Source organism: Arvicanthis niloticus, chromosome 18, assembly GCF_011762505.2.
Source record: "Arvicanthis niloticus isolate mArvNil1 chromosome 18, mArvNil1.pat.X, whole genome shotgun sequence".
NCBI lineage: Eukaryota > Metazoa > Chordata > Mammalia > Rodentia > Muridae > Arvicanthis > Arvicanthis niloticus.
The window spans coordinates 48,436,713-48,459,727 of NC_047675.1; the positions used below are offsets into that span (position 1 = coordinate 48,436,713).

Sequence of the window (23,015 nt, forward strand, 5' to 3'; positions counted from 1 at the left end):
AGGCTTTATTAAGAGCTTTAACTTCGAAGGGCAGAGTCTGTGCTCCATGTCCAGGGATGCAGAGGCCAGAGGAAGCATGCATGCCCTGGAAACCAGGTGACACCGGGCTGAGTTACTGAGAGGGATCTGGCTTCAGTGTGAGAGCTGGGGAAGGGTCCCTCAGGTATGTGTCTTCAAAAGTTGCAGTGGGGATGGCACTGGCTTCTTCCACCTGCCAGAACACTTAGGATATACTCGTATGCCTCTGTCTTGGGGGAGGGGCATGGGACATTGTCCTCTTAAGTGGCCAACGGCTCATTTAAAGGAAAGGGGTGGTTATGGAAGAGAGACAATACTCCTGCTCTAGGCTCCCTGGAATCCCCACGGTGGCCTCTGCTCTGGGCTGCTGAGCTGAGCCTAGGTCCCCAGGGCCTTCAGACATCAGTGCTTGTAGGCTGGTGCTAATGTCTGGCAACTTGCTTCATTTGCACAATGGCTGGAAGACAGGCCCCCCACTCCACAAATGAAGCAGCCGGGCCAGAGCTCTGAAGTAGCTAGCTTACCCAAAGTTGTGTAGCAGGGGGAGCTGGGCTCTGAACCTAAGACTGGGCTGCAAACGGGCCACAGGGTCACGTCATGTGAAATACACTGTACAGAATTTCAAATGACTCCACCTATTCTACACATTCTACACGCGAGGTATGGGCGGGGGCGGAGCAGACTCACGTGTGTGAGGTGTGAAGGAGGGTGGTCGTGTGGCTCCATGGGATGAGGTGGGAGGTGGGGGCGGCATGCTGGGGGGTGTGGACCGGGGCTGTGTCTTCACTTCAGTCGGGGAGTCTGGCATTGCTGCAGCCTTCTCCTTCCTGTTGGCTAAGGTAAGAGAGAGAGAGAGAAAGAAACAGATTAAGCAGCTGAGGGCAGAGCAGGCTGGCCAGCACCTGGGCAGGGGTCTGAGCTTCCACTGGCCAGGTGGACTCCGGATGCCAACCATCCCAAGTGTTCTCACAGGTGGCTGGCATCTAAGCACAGGTGAAGCAAAGAGTCAGGCCAAACGTGGGCTCGTCGGGGCTAGTGTCTGCGCGGGAGCTCACAACGCAGGTCTTCGTGCTCAGGCCCCATCTCAGTTCTCCTGAGCTACCCTGAGTATCTTTATTTAAAAGGCATAGGAGGGGCGATGACCCCAGATTTCTTGATGTTGAGACCCTCCTTAGGGATCTGCTCAGGGGGACAGGGGAATTAGCTTAGGGTGTGGAGCCTTTTCTTCAACCATCTCCTGCCTTGGGGTGCTTGTGACCCCTATGGGAGGCTTGTGGATGATACAGGGTGCCTAGGGCTCGATCCCCGAAACGTGACCTGTTGGCTCAGGGTATCCATCACCAACCACGTCCGAGCGACCCAACCCTCATCAAGGGTAGCTTGATCAGGGGTAGCTGAGCAGGAAGAAGCTAAGACGGTGATGATGGACAGGGTGAACTGAGGGTCAGGTGGATTCTGGATACCCAGACGGGCTCAGCCTAAGTCCAAAGGTTAGGCCTTGCTTAGGGCCTACTTCGCGGAGGATGGTGAGTCCCAGGGCTTCCCTTTACCGCAAGGTGTGGTCAGGCAGGGTGGGTGAAAAGACCTCTGTGAGCTGTTTTTTTTTTTTTGTTTTTTGTTTTTTGTCACATGGCCCAGCCCTCCAGAGCCAGCAAGGGCGGGCTCCTGCCTGCTATGAGCCGAAAGCAGACCTCTCTGCCCCAGTGACTGCTTGACCCCCGCACTCATACCCATAGGGTCTTCCATGGGCAGGGGGTTTCAGAGGCAGAGTCACAGAGTCTCTTGGCCGTCCTCATTGCAACGATGGGTACCACCCCTCAGCCTTGCATCCCATTTCTGGAACCCATCATTGGCAGACACATGGAAGTCCAGGTCACCCAGGCCTCTGTGGCTGGTGATCAGTAAGTGACATCTTCCAGGTGGCAGGCCAGAAACAGTGAAGCCCTCACCTAACCCTCTCCCTGGTCTCCAGAGGGGAGAGAAGCTCAGAGACACTTTAGACAAGCCCGGAGGACCGTGATGGCTTGTGTCTGGGTCTGTTATGGAAGAGGTAAGAAGACCCCACCTTGCTGGGCCCACGAAGAGGGGCAGGATGGGAGCAGATGGCACACAGCAGCCACCCAGGCTGCGGCACCTGCTGTCCCCCAGCTGCGGCTTTGGCCCCCCTCCTGCCAGCGCTCAGCCCCTCCCCTCCCTCAACTGTCCAAAGGCTGATGGCTGGGCACATGTGTGACCACAGCTGTGGGGACTTATCAACACCATGCCTGTCTGTAGGGCTGATGGCCAGTCTCCGGTGACAACAACCAAAGAAGGCAACTGGGACTGGCTGCTTCAGCATGGAGCACTCTGTCCTCACCAGCCCTTCACCTGTCCAGTCTGTCCTTGGGCCCTCGGGCAGATGGGGTTGCCTGAGAGGGTATTGCCATGGCCAAATGTCTCAAGTACCAGGCTGGCTCTGGTCACAGGCCCAGGACACTGGGGTCACTCTGTGTCTCTGGAGCCTTTCACAGAGGGGAAGTGGCTTCACCTGAGCTTCAAGTACCAAAGTAGAGCCAATTGGGTAAAGGCACATGGGCAGCTGGGCGGGCACTGGGCACTAGATGTTATCTCTCTGTATGCTTAGTCAGTATCATACTGACAGGTCCACTGGTGCCACCGACCAGGGTACCATGATGCAGCGGCCACCACTCACATGCCCATGGTGTCAAAGGCACCAGCAGGGTCACCAGCAGAGACTTCATTTTCTTTCTTGTTTATAAGACACGAATCATTGAGACCAGGGGTCATCTCAACTCAGAGCCTCAAATGCTCACTGCACGCAGACTCTGTTCCCAGCATGTGTCCCCACAGAAGTCCTGTGGACCTGATTCCACTCAGAGCCCATTTCAAAGAGAGGGCCAAGTACACCACAGTGTCATGATCTGCTCCAAGTCACACAGCACACACGGACTCTGGATGGAAAGCAGCAAGTGTGGGGACTTAGAGGTACCTGGTCTCCTGCTTCGGACCGGTCAGCAGCCTCCCAGATCTGGGGTTGCTGCCCCTCTCTGCCTTTACACTTTCCTTGCCTTCCCTCCAGCAGCCTAAGGGTGTCCACCTCCCAGGATGCCCCGGGGAATCTTGTTTCCTTCTCCAGCTTATCCCCTCTGGACTGTCACCACACTGCAGTCACCTTGCTCCCCGGTCAACCCATCTGCAAGGTTTGCAGCCACCAAAAGGTGATGATTCAGGGTGGGGATTGCTGTGGCAGCCCCACGAGGAAGTATTTCTCTGGAGTATCTTGCCAGGACCCTCAGGGAAAGGGTAGAGGGCGCCTGGAGGCCGGTGCTCAAGGGCCAGCTGATGGTTGGTTAGGTCAGGTGGGAGGGGCTGGTTGCTGAGAGTCTGTCTCCTGGGGGGGGCCTGAGCCTCTTAGCTCTAAAGTATGTAAACCATCCACTTCCCTGTGGGTGTATGTGCACATGTGTGTGTGGGTGTCTGTGTGTGTCTGTGTATGTGTCTCTCGTGTGTTTGTCTGTGTATGTCTGTGTGTGTGGGTGTCAGTGTGTGTGCATGTCTGTGTGTGTCTGTGTGTATGCTTGTGTGTGTCTATGTGTGTCTGTGTGTGTGTGTTTGTCTGTGTATGTCTGTGTGTGTTTGTGCATGTCTGTGTGTTTGTGTGTGTCAGTGTATGCTTGTGTGTGTCTATGTGTGTCTCTCTGTGTGTGATTGTGTATATCTGTGTGTGTTAGTGCGTGTCTCTGTGTGTTTGTGTGTGTCTGTGTGTATGCTTGTGTGTGTCTGTGTGTGTGTTTGTGTATGTCTGTGTGTGTGTCTGTGTATCTGTGTGTGTGCACGCGCGTGTATCAAAACAGGTGGAGGATGACTTTCATAGGACCTGTACCACAGCTTTTTTTTTTTTTTTTTTTTTTTTTTTACTTAAAGAGATTTGCTGTGTAGCCAAGAATGGCCTTGAACTTCTGATACTTCTGATTCTGAGTGCTGAGATTACAAGTGTGTGCGGCCACGCCCAGTGTATGGGTCCTGGGGTTGGAACCTAGGGTTGTCTGCATGCTACAGAAGCGACCCGCTGACCTGCTAATTTTCATTGTTGTCCCTCTTCACACTGGAGGGGTTGGGACGGCATTGTGGGTCCCACAGGCTCAGAAAAGTCAATGGCAGGGATGAGGCCCGCAGACTTGCCCTTCCCAGGCTCTGCTTCCTTTTATCTTCCTGCTCTGCTTCTCCCAGGGCCCTCTAGCCACATAAGAGCCGGAGCGGAAGCTGGCCAGGTATGATGCTCCACTGTCAGATGATCTGGGAACCCACGGAGAGGCAGTCCTTGCTTCCCAGCAAGTCTGCAAATGCTAGTGGGAGGGTGGGGGTATCCAGAGCAGTCCTGGAGAGGTCCAGACCGCCCTGAAATCTGGGCGGCTTGGGGCTGTGTCTTTTTTTTTTTTTTGCCCCAACAAGGTCAAACCCCTGGCCTCAGCCATGCTTCTGCTGGAATTTCCAGCCTCCACAGTCTCCTTGAGGTACAGCTCCATCTCACAAAGGGGAAACTGAGGCAGGCCCAGGCAGTGATTTCTCCAAAGCCACTCAGCTGTGCAGTACAGAGCTGGGTCTCGTCCATCAGTCCCAAGCCACACTGTCCTTTCTGTCCCCACCTGCCCAGGCCTGTGTCCCCAGGTTCTAAGTTGTGTTTCCAGGTAGCTGGGCAGAGGTTCTTTTGCCTGTTGAGTTGGACTTTTCTTATGAGGTGAGCAGGCATGAGTAAAAATTGCAGCGGTCCTGGGGGCAGCCCTGTTGACCGTTTATTCCAGCGGATACTGTCAGGGCCCCTCCATGATCTTGTCACGGTTCATGGCTTGTGGGTGGGCAGCCAGGATGGGTACTATGCACCAGCTCTCGCTAACCTATTGCTGTGAATTTTTAAGTACAGTCTACTGGTGTGGTGTAGCCACAGTGAGAACCATGTGAAAGAAGCCCAGAGATGCCCAGGGAGCCGTATCCATGCCCGTGACCCCAGGCCAACCTTTGCACCAGCAGAAAGCACCTGGGTTGTGCGGTCACCCAACCTAGAGTGGTTTCTGGGGAGCACCTGTCACCAGCTTGTTAGTGCTTGCTGCTTGACTTAGGACAGTACCGCAATTCTTGTGCTGTGGCGGGTCGGGGATGCTGTGGGAGGAGCCCCATGCCCAGCTCCTAAGGATCCCATGGCATCACACAGCCTAACAGACAGCTCTGCTCTCTGTGGTGAGGAATGTCAGCTTTACGAGGGCCTCATGTGATATTCCCAATAGCCCTCATCCATACAATCCTGCCCCACCTTACAGGGGGTGAGAAACCAAGGCACAGAATGGTCTAGTGAAACCCAGTTGAGAAGCCAGCAGTGTAACTGGATTTGGGTAGACTGCCCCTGCCGTTCTCAGGGACCTTATAGTCAGGTGACCCCAGACAGCTTCCAAGGTCTCTAAAGAATGTCCAGTCTTCCATGTTTTTTTTTTTTTTTTTTTTTTTTGTTGTTGTTGGTTGTTTTTGTTTGTTTGTTTGTTTTTTAGAGATGTTGGTATCTTCCCTCCAGCCCTCTCCAGAAAGGGGACTTTATGATCTCCCTGTCCTGGATCCTGTAAACTGCATATAGGGCCTGGCAGAGGGGATCTGGGGATCCCCTGAGGGATGTGAATGAGCAGGGAACCGGCAGGCAGTGGTACCCATCCACTGTCCTTCGGTCACGTTGGCAAAGCCTAGGATGATCCCTGGGAAGACAGAGTGTTTGAAGGGCCTCGCTCCTCCCCCAGCCTGTCACAGTCTCTGTTACTTCCCTGTTCCCACCCTCCAGAAAATTCCCAGGCCCCATAGCTGCTTGTGGGCCCAGGGGAGCGCCTGTGTTGTCTATACTGAGCATCCACAGAGGAAGCAGCTCTCTAAAGCCAGGCGGGGCCTGTGGGAAAGAACACGGAATGTGCCGGAACAGACCACTCCATCCATCACTGTCCCCATCGGCTGTGGTTCCCAGCCCGCCCTCCCAGCTGGGAACTGGCCTAGGTCCAGCAAGGAGCTGACCATCTTTCTGGCTGGGTCTCTTCAGACCTTTGTGTCCCTAGTAAATTCAGAGCCTGGCTTGACTGACCCCTGCTGTGACCTAGGTCACTGTGTACATCAACGGGTCTCAGACGCAGGTGTGAGCACAAGGTCAGGGCTGAGATTCTGGCCCTGACCTCAGTGCTCTGTGTCTGTCACCTCCTGCTGTCCCCATCATAAACCCATGAGGTTGGCAGAAAAGGAAACTGAGGCACACAGCAAGGTAGGAAGATGAGCCTCCACTCCAGGAGGTCAGATGTGAGGTTTCTTCTCTATGGAGTCTTGGACACTCACATGCGGAGACTGGACAGGGCTGCTGAAAGGGCCAGACTGTCTCTCTATTTCAGGGCTGACCGTGGGCAGGCAGGGACTTGAAGGCACATGATGGTATCAAGGCTCTCAGGTCTAGGTAGTTCCTCTGCAAGCACAGCCAACCCCTCATATACTGGGGGGCAGGGACCCACTGTCCCATAGCACAAAGTCATTAATCAAAGGAAAAGACCAAAGCTCACTTGGAGAGGATAGGTCACACAGGTCACACGCTGTGACCTAGGTGGGCAGTCTGTTTCTATAGCTGTGATTTGGGGACCCCAGTGAAAAATCAAAGGTGTATAGCATGGCATCGGATGAAAGAGATGGTGTGCTAGCGAGGGCTCTTTCTCTTTCAGTCATGAAACTTCAGTGTTCTAGGCTCTGGGTGAGCTGGTGCTGGAGATCAAATAGAACATGGGATTGATCCCTAGCACCCATGTAGGACACTGGGCACAGGACACGTTCTTGTAATTCCAGCACTGGGTGGGGAGTGAGACAGAGGGCTTGCTGGCTGGCTAGTCTACTCGGTGAGTTCCAAGTCAATGAGAGACCCTGTCTCAAACGTGAAAAGGGGGTGGAAGGCACCTGAAGGACAACACGCAAGGCTCTACTTTGGCTTCCACAACATGTGCATTCAAACTCCCTCCCCGAATCTCTCCCCCCCTCACCCCCCGACACACAGAGGGAGGGTAGAGGGAGAGAGAGAATGTCAGAGACCGAGATAAGAGATACTGTGTCATTCTGTAGGAAATGTGAGATAGGCAAAGAGAAGAGACCCCAAGTGGCTGAAATCACCCCACTGGGTCTTCATAACCTATCCTGATACTTAAGGTCACTTGAGGTCACTGCAATGCCACACCGTGTGTAAGGAGCACAGAGCCCTTATCTCTGGATTCCAGTCCCAACGTTTGCCTGGGCAGTGGTCCAATGCTATGCCACCAAGGCCAAGGTAAACCCACATGATTGGATTTCCTCAGATTCAGCAGGGTCAGCTCACCTCCTAGGACACATTCCCAAGCCTGCCACTTAAGGCTGGCTGTCCCCTCTCTGTTCATTGTCCAGTCTCACTCTCCTGCCTCAGATGCTCCTGCCCCAGAGCCTTTGCACTGGCTAGTGTCCTTCTATGGAAATGCTACCCCCTCCAGACCTCCACTCTCTACCTGCTCTCCCTTCAAATCTTTGTTGTGACTGCAGTTTTTGTTGTATTTTAATGAATCTGCTCCCTAGAGGTTCCTGAAAGTTGGGCAACAGCATTCCCATGGGAAAGATGGGAGAACTGAGAGGCAGGGAGTCCCATGGCTGTCAGAGACCACAGATTGTAAGGCTGTTTCGAATATTTCAGCATCTTGATGCCCCCACATAGGCTACTAGAGTGTCTCCGACAGTATTTACATTCATCTCCACCCACACACCCACCATTCATCTAGCCAGCCACCTATCCATCAATCATCAATCCATCATCCACCTATCCATCAATCCACCCACTCGCCCATCATCCAGCTACTTATCCATCCATCATCCATCCATCATCCATCCATCCTCCATCCATCATCCATCCATCCATCCATTAACCATTGGTCCATCAATAACCCCATCCATCCATCCATCCATCCATCCATCCATCCATCCATGTATCCATCTACTTTTCCACTCACCCCTCCTATACTACCTGGCACCCACCATTAATTAATCCATTCATTAATCCATGAATGCACAACCCATCCCCCTACCTACCTGTCACCCATCCACTCACTCATCCATCCAATTCGAGATCTCCATTTAAAATGGCTTTGCAGGGCTGGGGAGATGGCTCAGGGAATAAAGATGCTTGCCACCAAACCTGAGATTGACTGAACCCCAGAACCTATATGGTGGAAGTTAGTAAATCAACTCCATAAGTTGTCCTCTGACCTCACACGTACCCTAGAGTATGTCCCCACACACATACGCCAGATAAACAAGTGTAATAAGAGATTAAATGTCTTTCAACCCTTGAAGACCAACAGCCTCATCTAACCACAGATAACTGGATGCCCTTACACGCTAAGCAGCAAGCTCAGGCACCTCTCACTCTTTATGCTCACAAGCAAAGCGGTGATCAGTGAGTCCAGATATGTGTGAATCCGACATGGGGCTAAGCAACCCAGCAGAGATGCACTTCAGGATGCCTCAGGACCATCAGGACGACGTGATGGGGGACATGTGGAGAGCCCCACAACCACCTCTGGGCACAGGCTGGGGACAAAAGGGGGAAGGTAGAGAACCACACCTCCACAGTGACAGAGTTCCCTTCCTTGAATGCTCAGAGCCATGGGTTACGTATCACGGACATGTCCCAGCAATCCTGGTCCTGAGGGGTTTCTAATTGCCTAACATTCAGATGGGCCCTTTCAAAAAATGAAAGGGGTTGGCTGATAGGCAGCACAGCCATTGGGGTATAAGTCCTTTGAGGCCACTGATGTAACAGGCGTTGGCCTGTCCTTCCCTTCCCCCAGGCTCCTGTCCTGGACACTGAGACCTAGCTACCACATCTGGAGTCATTACAGGGCTCATGTAAGACTGTCATCTTTTCAACCCAGCACAAACTTCCAGAGGACACAGCTAGCTCTCTTCTGGAACTTTCCTGTGAGATATACAGAAGGAATCTGGACCCTGGTCTCCAGCAAAGGGCTGGGTTAGACCTGGACTCCCAGGTCCAAGGCACAGCAAACGGCTGAGGGCTTCCTCTGGGTGACTCCAAGTCTAGGAGTCTGACTTGAGGGCGGAGCTCCATCCTGTCCTGTTCAAGGCTAGGATCAGAAGCACTCGGCTTTGATCCCTTAGGCAGGGGACTCGGGAGTGGGTGGGATGCAGCCCTAATGAGTCCCAGGTGTCTGCTTCAGTGGCTTCCCACATATGGTCTCCATCAGCCTCCACCGCCATGAATAAGTAATAATACAAAAATACAGGGATTAGTGTTTCCTGCTCTATGCTCCAGTGGCCAGGCAGCCCTTCTGCCCCAGTGGTGACAGGACCTCGAATCAAGCAGGGTTGGTTCTTCTTGGTCCTGCCTTGCTCTCAGAGGTCTGACTCAGGGCCATTCTCTGGTTTTAACTCTGCTGCCACTGCTGCTGCGGCTGTTCCTGCAGCTTAGCACTGGGTCATCTCTAGAAGAACCCAAGAACCCTACGATCCCTGGGCCATGGTAACAATGAAGGTCAAAGGTCACCAGAGTAATAGTGGAGGGGCTGGAAGGCTGGAGACCTGATTCCTACTCTAACTGTGAAAACTGAGGGGTTACCTCAAATAACTCTAAACTTTGGTACCCACCAGCAAAATGGGAGCACATTTTGGGGTGAAGCTAGTCGAGGCAGTAAGTGCAAGAGAGTTTCACAGACACCGAGTCTGCTATGCTCCCTGTGATGGGAGGCTGGCTCTTTGCCATCTTTAAAGCCCTGGAGGCCAAGAGGCAGGCAGGAATGGAGCAGCTTGGGTTCCAGCTTACGGCGGGAACATTATTGGCTGTTTCCTACACCGAGCTTCAGGTTTCTTGCCTACAAAACGAGGAGAATAAACCCACCACCTTTCACGAGAGTCAGCAGGACATGTGCACTAACTCACACGCTCAGAGGCTAGGCTTCATGTGTTCGTCTGTAACCTTGCTACTGTAGAGTCTGAATCAGGAGGATTGCAAGTTTCAGACTGGCCTGGTTGACGTAGCAAGACCCTGTCTCAGAAGCAGAAAGTGCAGCAGTAATCTGGGCGGTAGCTCAATGGAAGAGCACTTGCCGAGCATGCACCAGGCCCTGGGCGCCGTCACCACTGGGACTAAAGGGAGAGAAATAGAGAAGCCCCTAGAACAAGTACCTACCCCGTGTGGGCACTATGCATGGTTCTATAAGTGGGTGCATGGGGGTAGTGTGGGGGTTACAGAGAAAGAAGGCTGTCCTCGGCATGCCTGACCTGATGGACAGGTTCCTCTGTGCAGAAAGCGACTGCGCTCTCTTGGGCTTTGGGATGACTCCCTTATTTTACATGATAAAGCTGTGGGCTGTCAGCACTCCATTTACATATGGGGAAACTGAGGCACAGAGCTCTCCTATCACCTGCTCTGGCCACTCCATATGACATCACAGCATTCCTCTGTGGCCCTTCTACCAGCTCATTCTGGCGAGGTGAGGCCACTAGTGGTCCTTTGAATAGGGTCAGCCCTAGACCTGCTGTGGTCAAGGAGGCGGTGAAAGAGATATAAGACAGTGCAGCTTGGTGTCACCTGCTGCCAGCCCCACCTTCTCCCTTGTGGAACTATGTGTAAACAGGCACAGGCCACTGGGGGGCAAGACACACACACACACATGGTCCAGTCACTACCAGAGTGCCTGGCACTCAACAGATCTGCAGCCCCTGCCAGGTCAGCTGTAGAACTGAGGGGCAAGGCCAGCTGTTGCACTACCTTCTGAGCAAAAGACCCTCCATCTTCACCAGATTAGCTGTGCCTGTTCGCAAGAGTCCATCATGATAGGGCCTGTGGGCTGCTGCCATTCCCTCGGATGATGGGGTGGGAGGGTCATGGCCCTTCATCTGATATTCTTGTCATCTCTCCTAGCCATCCGCATGCCGTTCTGCCCTAATTGTACCTCAGGATCAGGATAGGCGCTGGAGTATATAGGCTGGGAGAGACTAGGGAGAGAAACTTTGATCTACGTGGTTGGGGGCAGCCCTCATCCATGCTGGGTGCAGACAGTCCACTGCAGCTGCTTTGGTACAGCTCGGCTTCTGTCTGTAGCCCTCATGCACACCCTGAAAGGAAGCCTGACAGATTCAATGGCTCATATCTCCCAGGAGAAAATTTCCACACCACCTGCTGAGGACAGAAGAGCTGCTCATGGAAGTCATCTGAGGCGCCCCCTGCTGGAGATTAGTGGTAGCTCCAGAGCACTCAGTCCGGGGTGGTTTGTTACACACCAGCAGCTGACTGGGACATTTCTGGGTCTATTTGCATTGGAAACCCATGGGTCAGCATCTGTCATACTGGTGCACCCAAGGCACAGCAGCTTTGTACCTCATAAGCAGAGAATGAGATTAGCCACTTGATCAGAGAGGCCGAAATGGTAACCAAAAAAGCTGACTGTCAAGAGCTGTGATATCCACATAGCCAAAATCTACACCACAACGAGAAAGGGACATGCAACTAAGCATGGCGTGGCTCCACCTCAGAAACACACGGCTGGGTGAAGAAGTTAGACTCCAAAGAGCACACCCTGCGGGTGCCCGAGTATGAAGTTTTGCAAACAGCCTAGCAGGGTGTTCAAAGTCAGGAAGGTACTTTCCCTGTACAGGAGGGGCCCAGGGGTCTGGGGATCCATCAGGTAGTGTCTGTTGATCATGTGTGCACACAGAGTTGTCTTAGGACTATGTGTTCCTCCCCCTCCCCCCCTCCCCCCCGTGGCTATACTTCAAGGACTCTTCTTATGAGCATGTCACAAATGCCATTCACTGATATGGCGAAGTGGCCCCCGAGTGACAATTCATACAGGTGACACTATGTATCTTAACTGCAGACAAAAACATGGAGGAAAGTGAGTCCAAGCAAATGGGGTGGCGCTCCCGCAGGACAGAGGGTGCTGCTATGCTTCCAGAGAAAGAATCTCCACTCTGAATCTCCAAAGGAAGATGCTGAAGGCCACACCCACCTGGGAGAGCACCCAGAACCCTGGCAAGCTCAGTCCTCACAGCACCCTGGGCCAAACAGAGTTAAAAGGCAGGGGAGGATGGGAAACACTGGAATTAAAGTCTTCCATGCCGTCCACAGGGCTGCGAATGGGATCCAGATGTCCAGGCCTGCTCACCCTGCGGCTGGCTCGCAAAGGAAACACATTCCTCTCCCAGCTGCTGGGGCTGCACAGCCAACAACTCCCAGAGAGCCGTGGGGGAGGTGCCTCACCATCTGGGCCGCCCACTGCCAGGAGAAGCTGCCAGGCTGTGGGGAAGGACAGGGAAGAAGGGCCCCCTTAACTCAGCATGGGTCCTGGCATGCAAGGGGCATGGATGGATCTGCACCCTCCCTGTTGTGTCACCAAGAAGTCACCTTGCAGCCTGGCACAGCTTATTAAGGACAAATGGCACTGATAATGAGGTTGGGTTGTGGCTACCTGGGTACTTCCCACCTGCTTCACTGGCACTGACTGTCCCCGGCTAGGTTGTGACTGAGGGCACTTCGGGAGGGTGCCTTACTATGTCTCTGCAAAAGACCAGACCCAAGCCTTCCAGCCGAGGGACATGCAAAAAGCCATTAGTAAAGACAAATGTGGGGCAGGGGAGGTGGTTCATTGAGTAAAGTGCTTACTATACAAGCATGAGTATCTGAGTTCAGATCCAGAAGCCGGGACACATGTCTCCCATCTTGGTGTTCCTATACCAAGATGGGGGTTGCAGCAAGATAATCTCCAAAGCTGTGGCCAGCAAGCCTGGCATGTCCTGTCAGACAAGGGACCCTCTCTTAAGCAAAGTGGAAGGTGAAGACCGCTGACCTCCAGACTGTTCTCTGACCTCCACATGCACACTGTGGCAATACACCTGAACACACACCACACAGAGTGTGTGCATGCATCTGTGTACACATGCCTGTGTGTGCACACATCTGTGTACACATGCCTGTGTGTGCATGCATCTGGTGTATACATGCATGTGTGTGCATGTATCTGTGTACACATGCCTGTGTGTGCATGCATCTGTGTATACATACATATGTGTGCATGCATCTGTGTACACATGCCTGTGTGTGCATGCATTTGTGTATACACGCATGTGTGTGAGCAGGCTTGCACCGGTTGTGGAGGCTGGTGTTTACATGTCCATCTTCTCCATTAAGGGGCATACAAGCCAGAGAGAAGGCATAACATCCTGGCAAGTCACAAGGTGACCTTATGTGTACATGTGGTGTTTCTGCAAGGAGGGAGAAGCTGATTTGAAAAGCACAGGTGAGGAGGGTACCGCCTCTGCCCCCTGTTGTCCTCCATATTAAATCGTGTTATTGTTACAGTTCACACCAGTCACCAGCCGTGCCAAGCCTGAGTCACCTCTAGGTGGTGGAGGAGCCGCTATTTTGGGGGTTGGAGGGAATGTACTCTGTTTACAGACTGGAGGTCGATTCCCAGCATCCAAGGCAAGTGGCTCAGAACAACCCATAACTCCAGCTGGAACCTGGGCCTGGTGGTGCAGGCTTGTAAGCAGTCACTTGGGACACTGGGGCCCGAGTATTGAAAGTTCAAGGCTAGCTTAGGCGATTTAGTAAGACCCTGTCTCAAAACAGCCGGAGAGACTGCTCAGTGGTTAAGAGCATTTGCTGTTCTTGCAGGGTTTCCAGTACCCATACTGGGTGGTTCATAGCCACCTATAAATCCAGCTCTAACCTTCCCTTCTGGCTTCTGCGGGCACCTACCCACATATGGCACTAACATGTCACACACACACACACACACACACACACACACACACACACACACACAAATATTTTAAAAAGTAAAAAATACGCTAGGTATGGCGGCACATGCCTCTAGTTCCAGCACTCAGAAGGCAGAGGCAGGCAGGTCTTTTTGCGTTCATACCCTGCCTAGTCTACATAGCGAGTTTCAGGCCAGTCAGGACTACGTTGCAAAGGCTTGTCCCAAATAAACAAGTAGCCAAGGTTGTAACCTAGTGGTAGGGTACTGGCACGCATAAGACTCTGAGTTCAATCGCCAGAACCACAAAACAGCGAAATAAAACAACAACAAAACCCAAGAAAACTAGTGCAGATTCTTTAAAAGAAAACAAGACAAAACAGGAACTGACAAACCCAAGGAACTTGGTCGCCATCATTGTGATGTGAGCCTGTCTGGCTCAGTCTCTGGTGAATAAGCCAGGCATTGACATCCGTCCCCGTGATGGCTCAAAGCAGGGCAGTACCCACGCCCTGAGAAGAAACTACTGAAGGGTCTGGAGAAGATGGCCAGCAGCAGGACTGCCCTGTACCAGTCGAGCAAGGAGCCCTGGGTTCCACCAATTGCCAGTGTTCTCATTGTTTAAAGACGTGTGAACTGCAGCACACCCCTCGATCCCACAGAGGTGCTCTGCAAAGTTAAAATAGTAACACTGCTCACGCGGATGCTAAAGACTGACCAGGGCCTAGTGGTTGTATATGGAAGTTATGGGGAGAATGTTTTTTCCCAGAGTGCGGGGAGGGTTCTCTTGCTCATTCCAGACACTCACGAAAGAGAGGAGGTTAGAGTCTATGGAGGACTTTAGAATTTTAGAGTCCACCTGAGGACATGATCCATCTGGTCATGGGACAAGCACCAAATGCCACGGGAGGGTGGGGTGAGCAGAAGAGGCTCGAACAGGTCATCTCACTTCTGGGGCTTCCCTGCCTTGCTTCCTCTGGTGCACTAGGTGTCCTGTGGGCCACTATGGCCAGTGTAGAGTCAGCCTCATGTGGTGCCCACCTGAAGCCTACTGTGGGAAGCCCAGCAACTCGTCAGAGTCTGGAAGGGACAGGTGTGCAGCATTCTCTCTCCTATCTTGTCAAGGTGAGAACACACCCATTCTCTTCTTCGATATCTAGGGCAGAGGCCTGCCCTGAGAAGGCCCAGCAAGGTCTAGGCCTAGGACCTGGGTCTGAGCCCACATCAAAGGGAACCCATGATCCTCCTGCTCTTGCAGAGGAGCCAACAGACTGCCAGAAGACTCCAGGGAGGCCATGTGGGTCTAGGCCTTTGTTGGGGCTTGTCAGGACACTACTGCCGAGGTCAGGGCTTATACAGTCCTGGGCAGTCCCCAACCATGCACTCTGAAAGTTTGACATTCTTCTGAGGCCACTCAGCTACCGGCCCAGAACCCCCACAGGCTGTTTGTCCAGCATGCTGTCCTCTGGATGACCTAAAAATTTATGACTGTGGGGCTGGTGGGATGGCCCAGTGGATAAAAACACTTGCCCCCATGCCTTATGATCTGAGTTCCAACTCCAAAACCAGGAGGAGGAGGATTTGACTCCTACAAGCCATTCTCTGACTCCTCTATCACGATCCCTCCCAAACAAACAAACAATAAATACTGTGGCTGGCTCTCCAGGTAAGCCTTAGTTAGTCTATAAAGCCCAGCGTCAAACTGACTCAGGGAGGACCCTCTACCACTGTGGGAGTGCTCTGGGGCACTTTCTCTGATCAAAGCCTTCATGCTTGATGGATTCCAGAACATTCTATTCTCTATGCTGCCCTAAGTGTCCCCAGAGGTCTGTAAAATCCCAGCTGAAGGTCTCCAAAAGCCCAGATTCTCCACAAAAGCACACTAGGAGCCTCAGGTCCCCTCTGCCCTTGACATTGGTGAAAAGACCATTCTGAGGGTTTGCTGCCTGCTTGGCCTTCAGTCAGTGCTGTCACCTCAGACACCGCCTCTGAAGCTGTCATTCATCTGCAGGTGAGGAAGCAGATGTTGAGATTTGAGTGAGCTGGGCAGGTGACTTCAGGGTGTTTTGACACAAGAACAGCATGCCTGTCCCTCCCACCAGGCTCTGCTAAGCTAACAGTCCCTGTACCCTCTGGGATGTTTCTGGTATTTCTAGCTAAGTGCTGTTTCAGTTGCATTTACTCTTTAAAAAGAGAAAACTGAAGCAGAGTGTGGTGCACCCTTTAACCCCAGCACTGGGAGACACAAGCAGGTGGATCTTCATGAGTTTGAGGCCAGCCTAGTCTACATAGTAACTTCCCAGGTAACCAGGAACTACAAAGTGAGAACTGCTCAAACCAAACCAAACAAATCCCCCAAACCAAGCATCTCCAAGCCAACCTGCTCTATCATAGGCAGTTCTCCACCCAACAAAGCCAAGGTGGTTTCCATATGGACCTGGAGTTCAGATCCCAGCTCTGCACCGCAAAGGGATCATGCTACCCCTTTTCAGGAGTTACCATGGGAACAAGATACAGAATTAGAGTAATTAACACGTGTGCTACAACATGGAAAGCAGGTAAGGCATACAGTAAGTACTCAATTTGTGTCGCCGTAATCAGGTGACTTCTGGAGCGTAGGTTTTCTCATGTGCTAAGCTTTCTGTGCTCTCCCCAGCACGTGTTCCTGAGTCCCCCTGCACAGCTAAGACTTTGTACATCCAGCGCCCCAGAGCCCTTGCTGGCACCGAGTATTGGACAGGTAGCCATGGAGGGACAACTGAATTTAAATTTTTATTCCACTCTAAATCTCAGTCGCCACACAAGAAGGATGGCAACCCTTTACACAGACCCATGCACAGCACCATGCTAACAGTGCAGGCACGGAAGGGAAGCCCTGCCTCCCCATCCAGAAGGGTGGCCAGATCTGTCTGGGCCTTGCTTTGCCAGGCCTCCTGATGGCCACAGAGGCCTGGACAGCTGTCACCTCAAGCAGGACTCCCACAACTTAGGAACAACACATCCTTTCTCAGAATTTAAGGAAACAGCCTTTGCTGGAAGCAACCGGCAAACAGATGTTTCCTCCTGGCAGGCCGGAGCCACCCGCCCTCCCCACTGCGGGGCTCCCACTCTTACTGTGAGGCCAGGGCTACACAGGGGAGATCCAGTGCTTTCAATCCTTCTTTTTAGGCAGGGGTGGAAAAAAAATTTTTAAATGTGTTTTACAAGCCTGCCTTTGCCATTGTTTATGTAAACAGGTAAATTGTTTCCTGCCTCAATTAAAAACATCTGCCACATAAATGAATACCAATTAACTCATCCTGTTTTTAATTACTCTGTTAATTACACACAGGCAGCAGCAAGGATGGCATGGAGCAGGGGGGGGCTGGGTGCATCCCTCCCCCTCAACACCCCTCCCCCTTGCCTGGCAAGGATCCGAAATATGTCTGGCTGGTGACGGATCAGGGTGGCAGGGAGGTGGTGGCACCCTGCCAGCCGGGATTTCCTGATCCAAGGCTGCCAAGCAGGCGCCTTTTCTCAGAGTCTCTTGGGTGGGGGTCTGGCCTGAGCTGCCTCTGACACTCTGTTGCTCTAGGACTCTGCTGTCGGGGCATCAGGGACAGCACAACCATACACCGCTTCCCAGATCCTGCTGGACGGTGAAGACTGGTGGGCACAGGGTTTCACCCAGCCAGTCCTAGTTCAATCTACTGCTGGGGCCGGTGGGAATGGGCACTAGCTATGTACTGAACACACGGGTACTGGGTGCCTCAGCCGGCCCTTACAATTTGAATAAGTGTTCCCAGAGTTCTGCAAAATCCCAGCTGAAGGTCTCCAAAAGCCCGGATTCTCCACAAAAACACAGTAGGAGCCTCTGCCCTTGACATTGGTGAAAAGACCATTTTGAGGGTTTGTCACCTCGGACACTGCACCTGAGGCAAGTGTCAACGTTCCACATCTACTCGTCTGGTCCTTCTTCCAGTACAACCTCATCATCACACAGACATCCTCCGCTTGCTTGTTTTCAAGGAAGGAGGAAGCCTTGCTTGCCTCCCCTGGGGAGCATCATAGCTAACCATCATGACCTCCAAGCTGGGCTGCCAAGTATTGAGACCCATCCAAGGTCAAATTCCCAGGACTGGTCAGAGTGGAGGGGAGAGCACATTCTGGCAGCACAGCCTGTGGCCCGGGTGAGGCGTTCGCTTATCTAACCCTCCCAGCCTGTGCTTGGTAGGTGATAAGGATGAGACAGGAAAGGGTTTTCCAATCTCCATTTCATAGATAGCTAAACAGAAGCTCAGGGAGGGTGAGGAGCTGCCCATGCGTACAGCAAGGAGGGCCCACCTGCTCCATACAGACCCTCATTCACATGGCTGCCTGACTCTAAACAGTGCCTACCAAATTTCCCACACCCTCCCTCCTTTGCAAGACTGGAAGGCTGAGATGGACCCCAGAGCAGGAAGGTGAGGGAGGGCACAGCGTCAGGGTTTGACGCCAGTGTCGATTTCGTAGAGTGGGGTATCCTTGGTATTCTTCCTGGGAAACAAGAGGCCCTCCCTTCTGCTGGGAGATGAGCACACAGGTCTTTCTGCCCCTGCTCAGGGCCAGCCGCTTCTAAGCAGTGCCTCCTGAGTTCCCAGTTGCAGGGGGTCCAGATCAGCCTCCTGCTTCAGGATCACACAACAGCTGCAGCTGGAGTGCCCGTCTGGAGCGGCTGCAAGCCACACTTCCTGCAAACACCAACTGGTCTGTGTGAGGGTCTGAGCTGCTTCTGCTCTGAGACATAAGGCCCATTATCCTACACAGCCACTGAGACTACAGCCACACGGTGCATCATGGGAAGTGGAGGCTGCGTCTTCTGAACACAACTCAGCATGTCACTACCGATCTCAGTGTGACTTGCAGTCAGTACAGCGACTATGGTCTGGGAAAGAGCCTTGACCTAAGGTCCTGTCTCGGAATGTGGATACTGGGCTCCCTAAGGTCTACCATGTACGTCTCCAGGAGGCTCCCCAGGATGAGAGAATGGCCCATTGTGCAGGACTGTTCTGGGGACTAAGGCATTCTTGGGAGGTGGAGGATCCACTCCTGGGTCAGCATTGTTGGCTGATTTGCTGGTTCATTTGAGATCTATTCTAGCCCAGCCAGCCTGGAACTCACTTTGTAGCTCAGATTGGCCTAAACCTCCGGCCCTTGGCCTCTTGGGTGCTGGGATTTCAGGTGTGCATATTGATGTCAACTTTTGTTTTTGGAGAGAAGGTCTCATTCAGTAGCTCCGGCTGGTCTGAAACTTGGTATAGCACAGGCTGGTGCTGAGATTAAAAGCATAAGTTTCTGAATATGCTCAGGCTCGCCTACCCAGCCCTGTGATCCCCACGGATAAAGCAAAGACCCTGGGATTATGTGTAGAGAGACACGTTTGCTAAGCCTCGAGCATAGGTGTCTCTCACCGGCCGGGTCTAAGGGTGGGGGCGTCCATATCATCTGAGCTGTATACCATGTCATAGTGGACGCAGAGAGAGAGAGACCCTGGAGCCACACACCTCTCCCTTCCCACAGTGGGTGAAAACTGTTTCGTGCCCTCTCCCAGACAATCTCCTCTCCTGGCCCTGGGAAGGTTCCAGGAAGGCAGATGGGCCTGGTGTTGGTGTTGATGCTGGTGCAGCTGCTCCGGGGGGAACTGTGGGGCTGGAGGCTGCCTATCTTTCCAGCCAGAACCTTATGGGTATTTTGACTCATCCCACCAAATGGTCTCAGGGGACCTTGAGATCTGGGGGCGAAGCCTTTGGGGAATTTTCCTGGGAAGAGACGCTTGCCAGGCATCCAGCTCTGGGCTAGCTTCCATGTAACAGGAATGACAACAAGAGTGTCACAGAGGGGTATGGAACTGCCTGAGGTCACGCCACTGAGACTCTCTAGGGACCCATGGGTGTGTACAACAGTCAGGAATGCCAACGGGCATGGGAACCTGGCAGGGCACTTTTCTGAGCAGAGAAGCAGGTAGCATAAGCAATCAGTATGCTGGGGTCTGTCTCATGATCCTTGTTCTTAGGATAGAGCCCACTGTGTGTGTGTGTGTGTGTGTGTGTGTGTGTGTGTGTGTGTGTGTGTGTGTGTATAAGCCAGCCTCCAGGCCAGCTAGCAAGCAGTGTTCCCTGTGGTTCCAGCCACAATCCTTTGGCAGTTATACTTTGGCGGTTATTCTTCCTTGGAGGTTATACTTTGTGGAATAGCAAGCAAGCCTCTTTTTAGTCACTGCCTTGAGTTTCTACCCTCTGTGATGAACTACGATTTGGAATTGTTAACATGAATAAACCCTGCTGCTTTTGGTTGGGGTGTTTTATCCTAGAACAGAAGGGACCTATAACAACTAGTGATAGTCAATACACCTGGTGTCTCTGGCAGGGGGTCAGGGTGCCACTGCTACCCAGGACAGGGTGGTTCTGGGGCTTAAAAGCTGCAGTGGGATCCTTTGATATGTTTTTGCACTGAAGGTGGAAGGCAGGGTCTTGCATACACTAGGATAGCATTCACCACTGAGGTACAGCCCAAGGCCTCAAGTCCTCCCCTAAAGCACAGCACCACAAACTCCAATCTGCCGCCATCTTCAGGATGCCCAAAGGTCCTAGCTGGACCTCTAGGACCTCCCTAACACTGGTGTCTGACCCCAGTTGCACAGAGCAATTTTCAAGATCTGGGCACCCATTTGGGTCCCTGTGATGGTGTTGTCAGTCACCAGGCCAAGCCTTGGGGCACGTGTTTATTGTGTGTAATGTCAGAGCGATGACCCGAGGTTGACCCCATCCCTTTTATCTCAAGAGTGTGGTACGCATCTACCGCACCAAGCATGTGGCATGGCTGCAGAGAGATTGTAGATGGGAATCTTCATTAGGGACAGCCTGGCTACTGGCTTGAGGTTTGATAAACCTCAGTTTCCCCATCAGTAAAACATATCACTAGTACCTTCTGGGTTGGGGATTGGGTGAGAGATCACTATATCAGGCCCTTGGGTACCTGAGTGCCAAGAGAGCTAACAAGAAACACTCATTGTTTTTTCACATGTTGTGACTTATGCCTACTGAAGCCAGGTCTCCGCAGCACCACAGGGCGGTCTCCCAAGCACTTCTCAACTCGTCTCTTCTTCTCGCTTACCCCAAGTGCTTCTGCACCCTAAATCTCCTCACTGTTCCTCCAGTGTGTCAGGCATGTTCCTGCCTCAGGGTCTTTGCACAACCACAAAAATCTTGGTAGAGTGGTCATTGGCTCTGTCCCTCTGCAGGTTTCTACATAGTTCCTTTACCAGGAGAGCAGAGCCAGCCAGAGACCTCTCGTAACCCAGGCTGAGACTCCACTTACCCCTCCACTCGCTATCCCTCTCAGGCACAGGGCAGCATATGTTGGGTTCTGCCTGGAGCAGGTGCCAGTCATTGTCAGAGGACCAATCCCCACCTACTGCATTTTGTTTTAACCGAGGACAGGTCTCTGTGTGGTGCTTTCAGCTCCATCCATCCATCCATAGAGTCCTTGCCCATCTGTGAGCTTGTGGGTGCAGCTCCAGGCTAATGTCTCAGATGAGGGGAGCCAGGGCTTCCTCAAACTCTTGGAGCTACTCCACAGCCATGCTAGAGTCCCCACATGCAACTCACGCCGCCCCTACTGCGTGGGGGGTGGGTCTCACAGAGAGCATGGAACTCCCCCATCACTCTGCAGATTGAGAGGTTCACTGCTTTCAGATTTGGGTTAGAGTGAAACCTAATTGGCTCACTGTGTCCCCAGGGGATCTGGTCCTGGGATTCTGCACTCTGTCCAGGAGCTGGAGGTAGGGCTGGGCCATGAAGGCATCTGTTCTTCCCGAACAGCTTCCCTGTCTTGTGAGACAGGTTCAAAGCCAGGTAGCCAGGGACTCAGCAACCTTAGTCACAGGGACATACCAGCTAGAGATGGGTCTCAGCTGCTCCAGGGTGGGGGTGGGGTGTACACTGACTACAAGACTGGCTGGCCTCTGGGATAGACTGAGAGGCAGGTGGAGAACAGACCACCTGTCTCCCCACCATACCACCTCATCCTCAGGCACAGGGGGCAGACACTACTGGGATGCTCAAGGTCTAGCCTGTCCTGAGCCTCCTATGTGTGCCCAGAGGTCGGCCTGACTCTTGCCTCCCCTTTCAGCAGGTGACACAGCTCCCCAGACAGCACAGCTGCTCAGACCTCCATCCAAGGCCTCATGGAAGGCACTGCGGGACTCCAAGGTCAGCTCAGGAAGCACCGTGGCCCCAGAACCAACCTTCCACTATTCAGGCTGCTCCAGGCTGAGCTTCTGATGCACTGGTGGTCCTGGTGGCTAAGGCATGAGATACCCAGAGGACATGGGGCAAGGATGCTATCCCTATGGGCTCTATCCCCATTCTGCTCCCAGAACCTGCAAGCATAGCAAAACAGCCATCTTGTGAGGTCCCCTGTTCTATCTCTGCAAACAGGTGAATTCTGGGGTCTTCAGTGAGCTGCTGCTCTCCCTGGCTGCATCTTTCCTTCCTCTGTACCTGTGGCGGCTCTCACCACCCGCAACGATCCCTCAGGAGATGCCTATCTGGGAGGTCAACAGTCACAGGAACATCTAGAGTGAGCCAAGCTGCCTCCTGGGCTGGTGGGCCTGAGATCCTAAGGCCGTGACACTCTGCACATACGGGGTAGCGTACAGACAGAGAGGGAGGGAACAAACATACAGGATTCAGGAATCAATGCTCCCTCAGTGGGAAGCTCCTAGCCAGCAGGAACACTGCAGGTAAACAACGACCTACCGACCTACCGGAGAACACCTTCGGAGATATCTGGATGGCAGCTGGCTGGTCCTGATATTCAGAAGGAGACAGCACAGCATAGGGCACGTCCTACCACTGAGAAAATAGAGCAGAGTCGGTGAAAGTGGGCAGGTGCCACCAAGGAGACCAGGCAAAAGTCCTACAGGCAAAGTGCCTGGCACATCTGGGAAACAGGGGGTGGCAGGACAGAGCGAGTGGCCAGTGGGATACGAGAGGTATTTGGTCTAACAATATGTGGCTCAGCTTCCTTCCTGGAGGGGTACATACAATTGGCACTGGTGGCAACTCCTCTGGCTGCTCACACAGGATAGACTTAGGAGCAAGGGTAGAAGCAGAGAGGCAAGGGACAAAACAGGGTTTAGAACATCTGGTCATAGAGCAGGTGCCGGGGAGCCTAGCGGCT

General features: G+C 52.9%; 1 protein-coding gene across 5 annotated transcripts in view; it reads right to left on the reverse strand.

Moving 5' to 3' along the window:
- The window catches only part of Cbfa2t3 (CBFA2/RUNX1 partner transcriptional co-repressor 3), a 72,946-nt gene that overhangs the window by 23,396 nt on the left and 26,535 nt on the right, over nucleotides 1-23,015 (reverse strand). For all 5 annotated transcript variants that reach the window (XM_076915998.1, XM_076915996.1, XM_076915999.1 and 2 more), the window contains exon 2: nucleotides 706-852. In XM_076915998.1, the coding sequence (XP_076772113.1) occupies nucleotides 706-852 (147 nt within the window). The remainder of the gene's footprint in view (nucleotides 1-705; nucleotides 853-23,015) is intronic.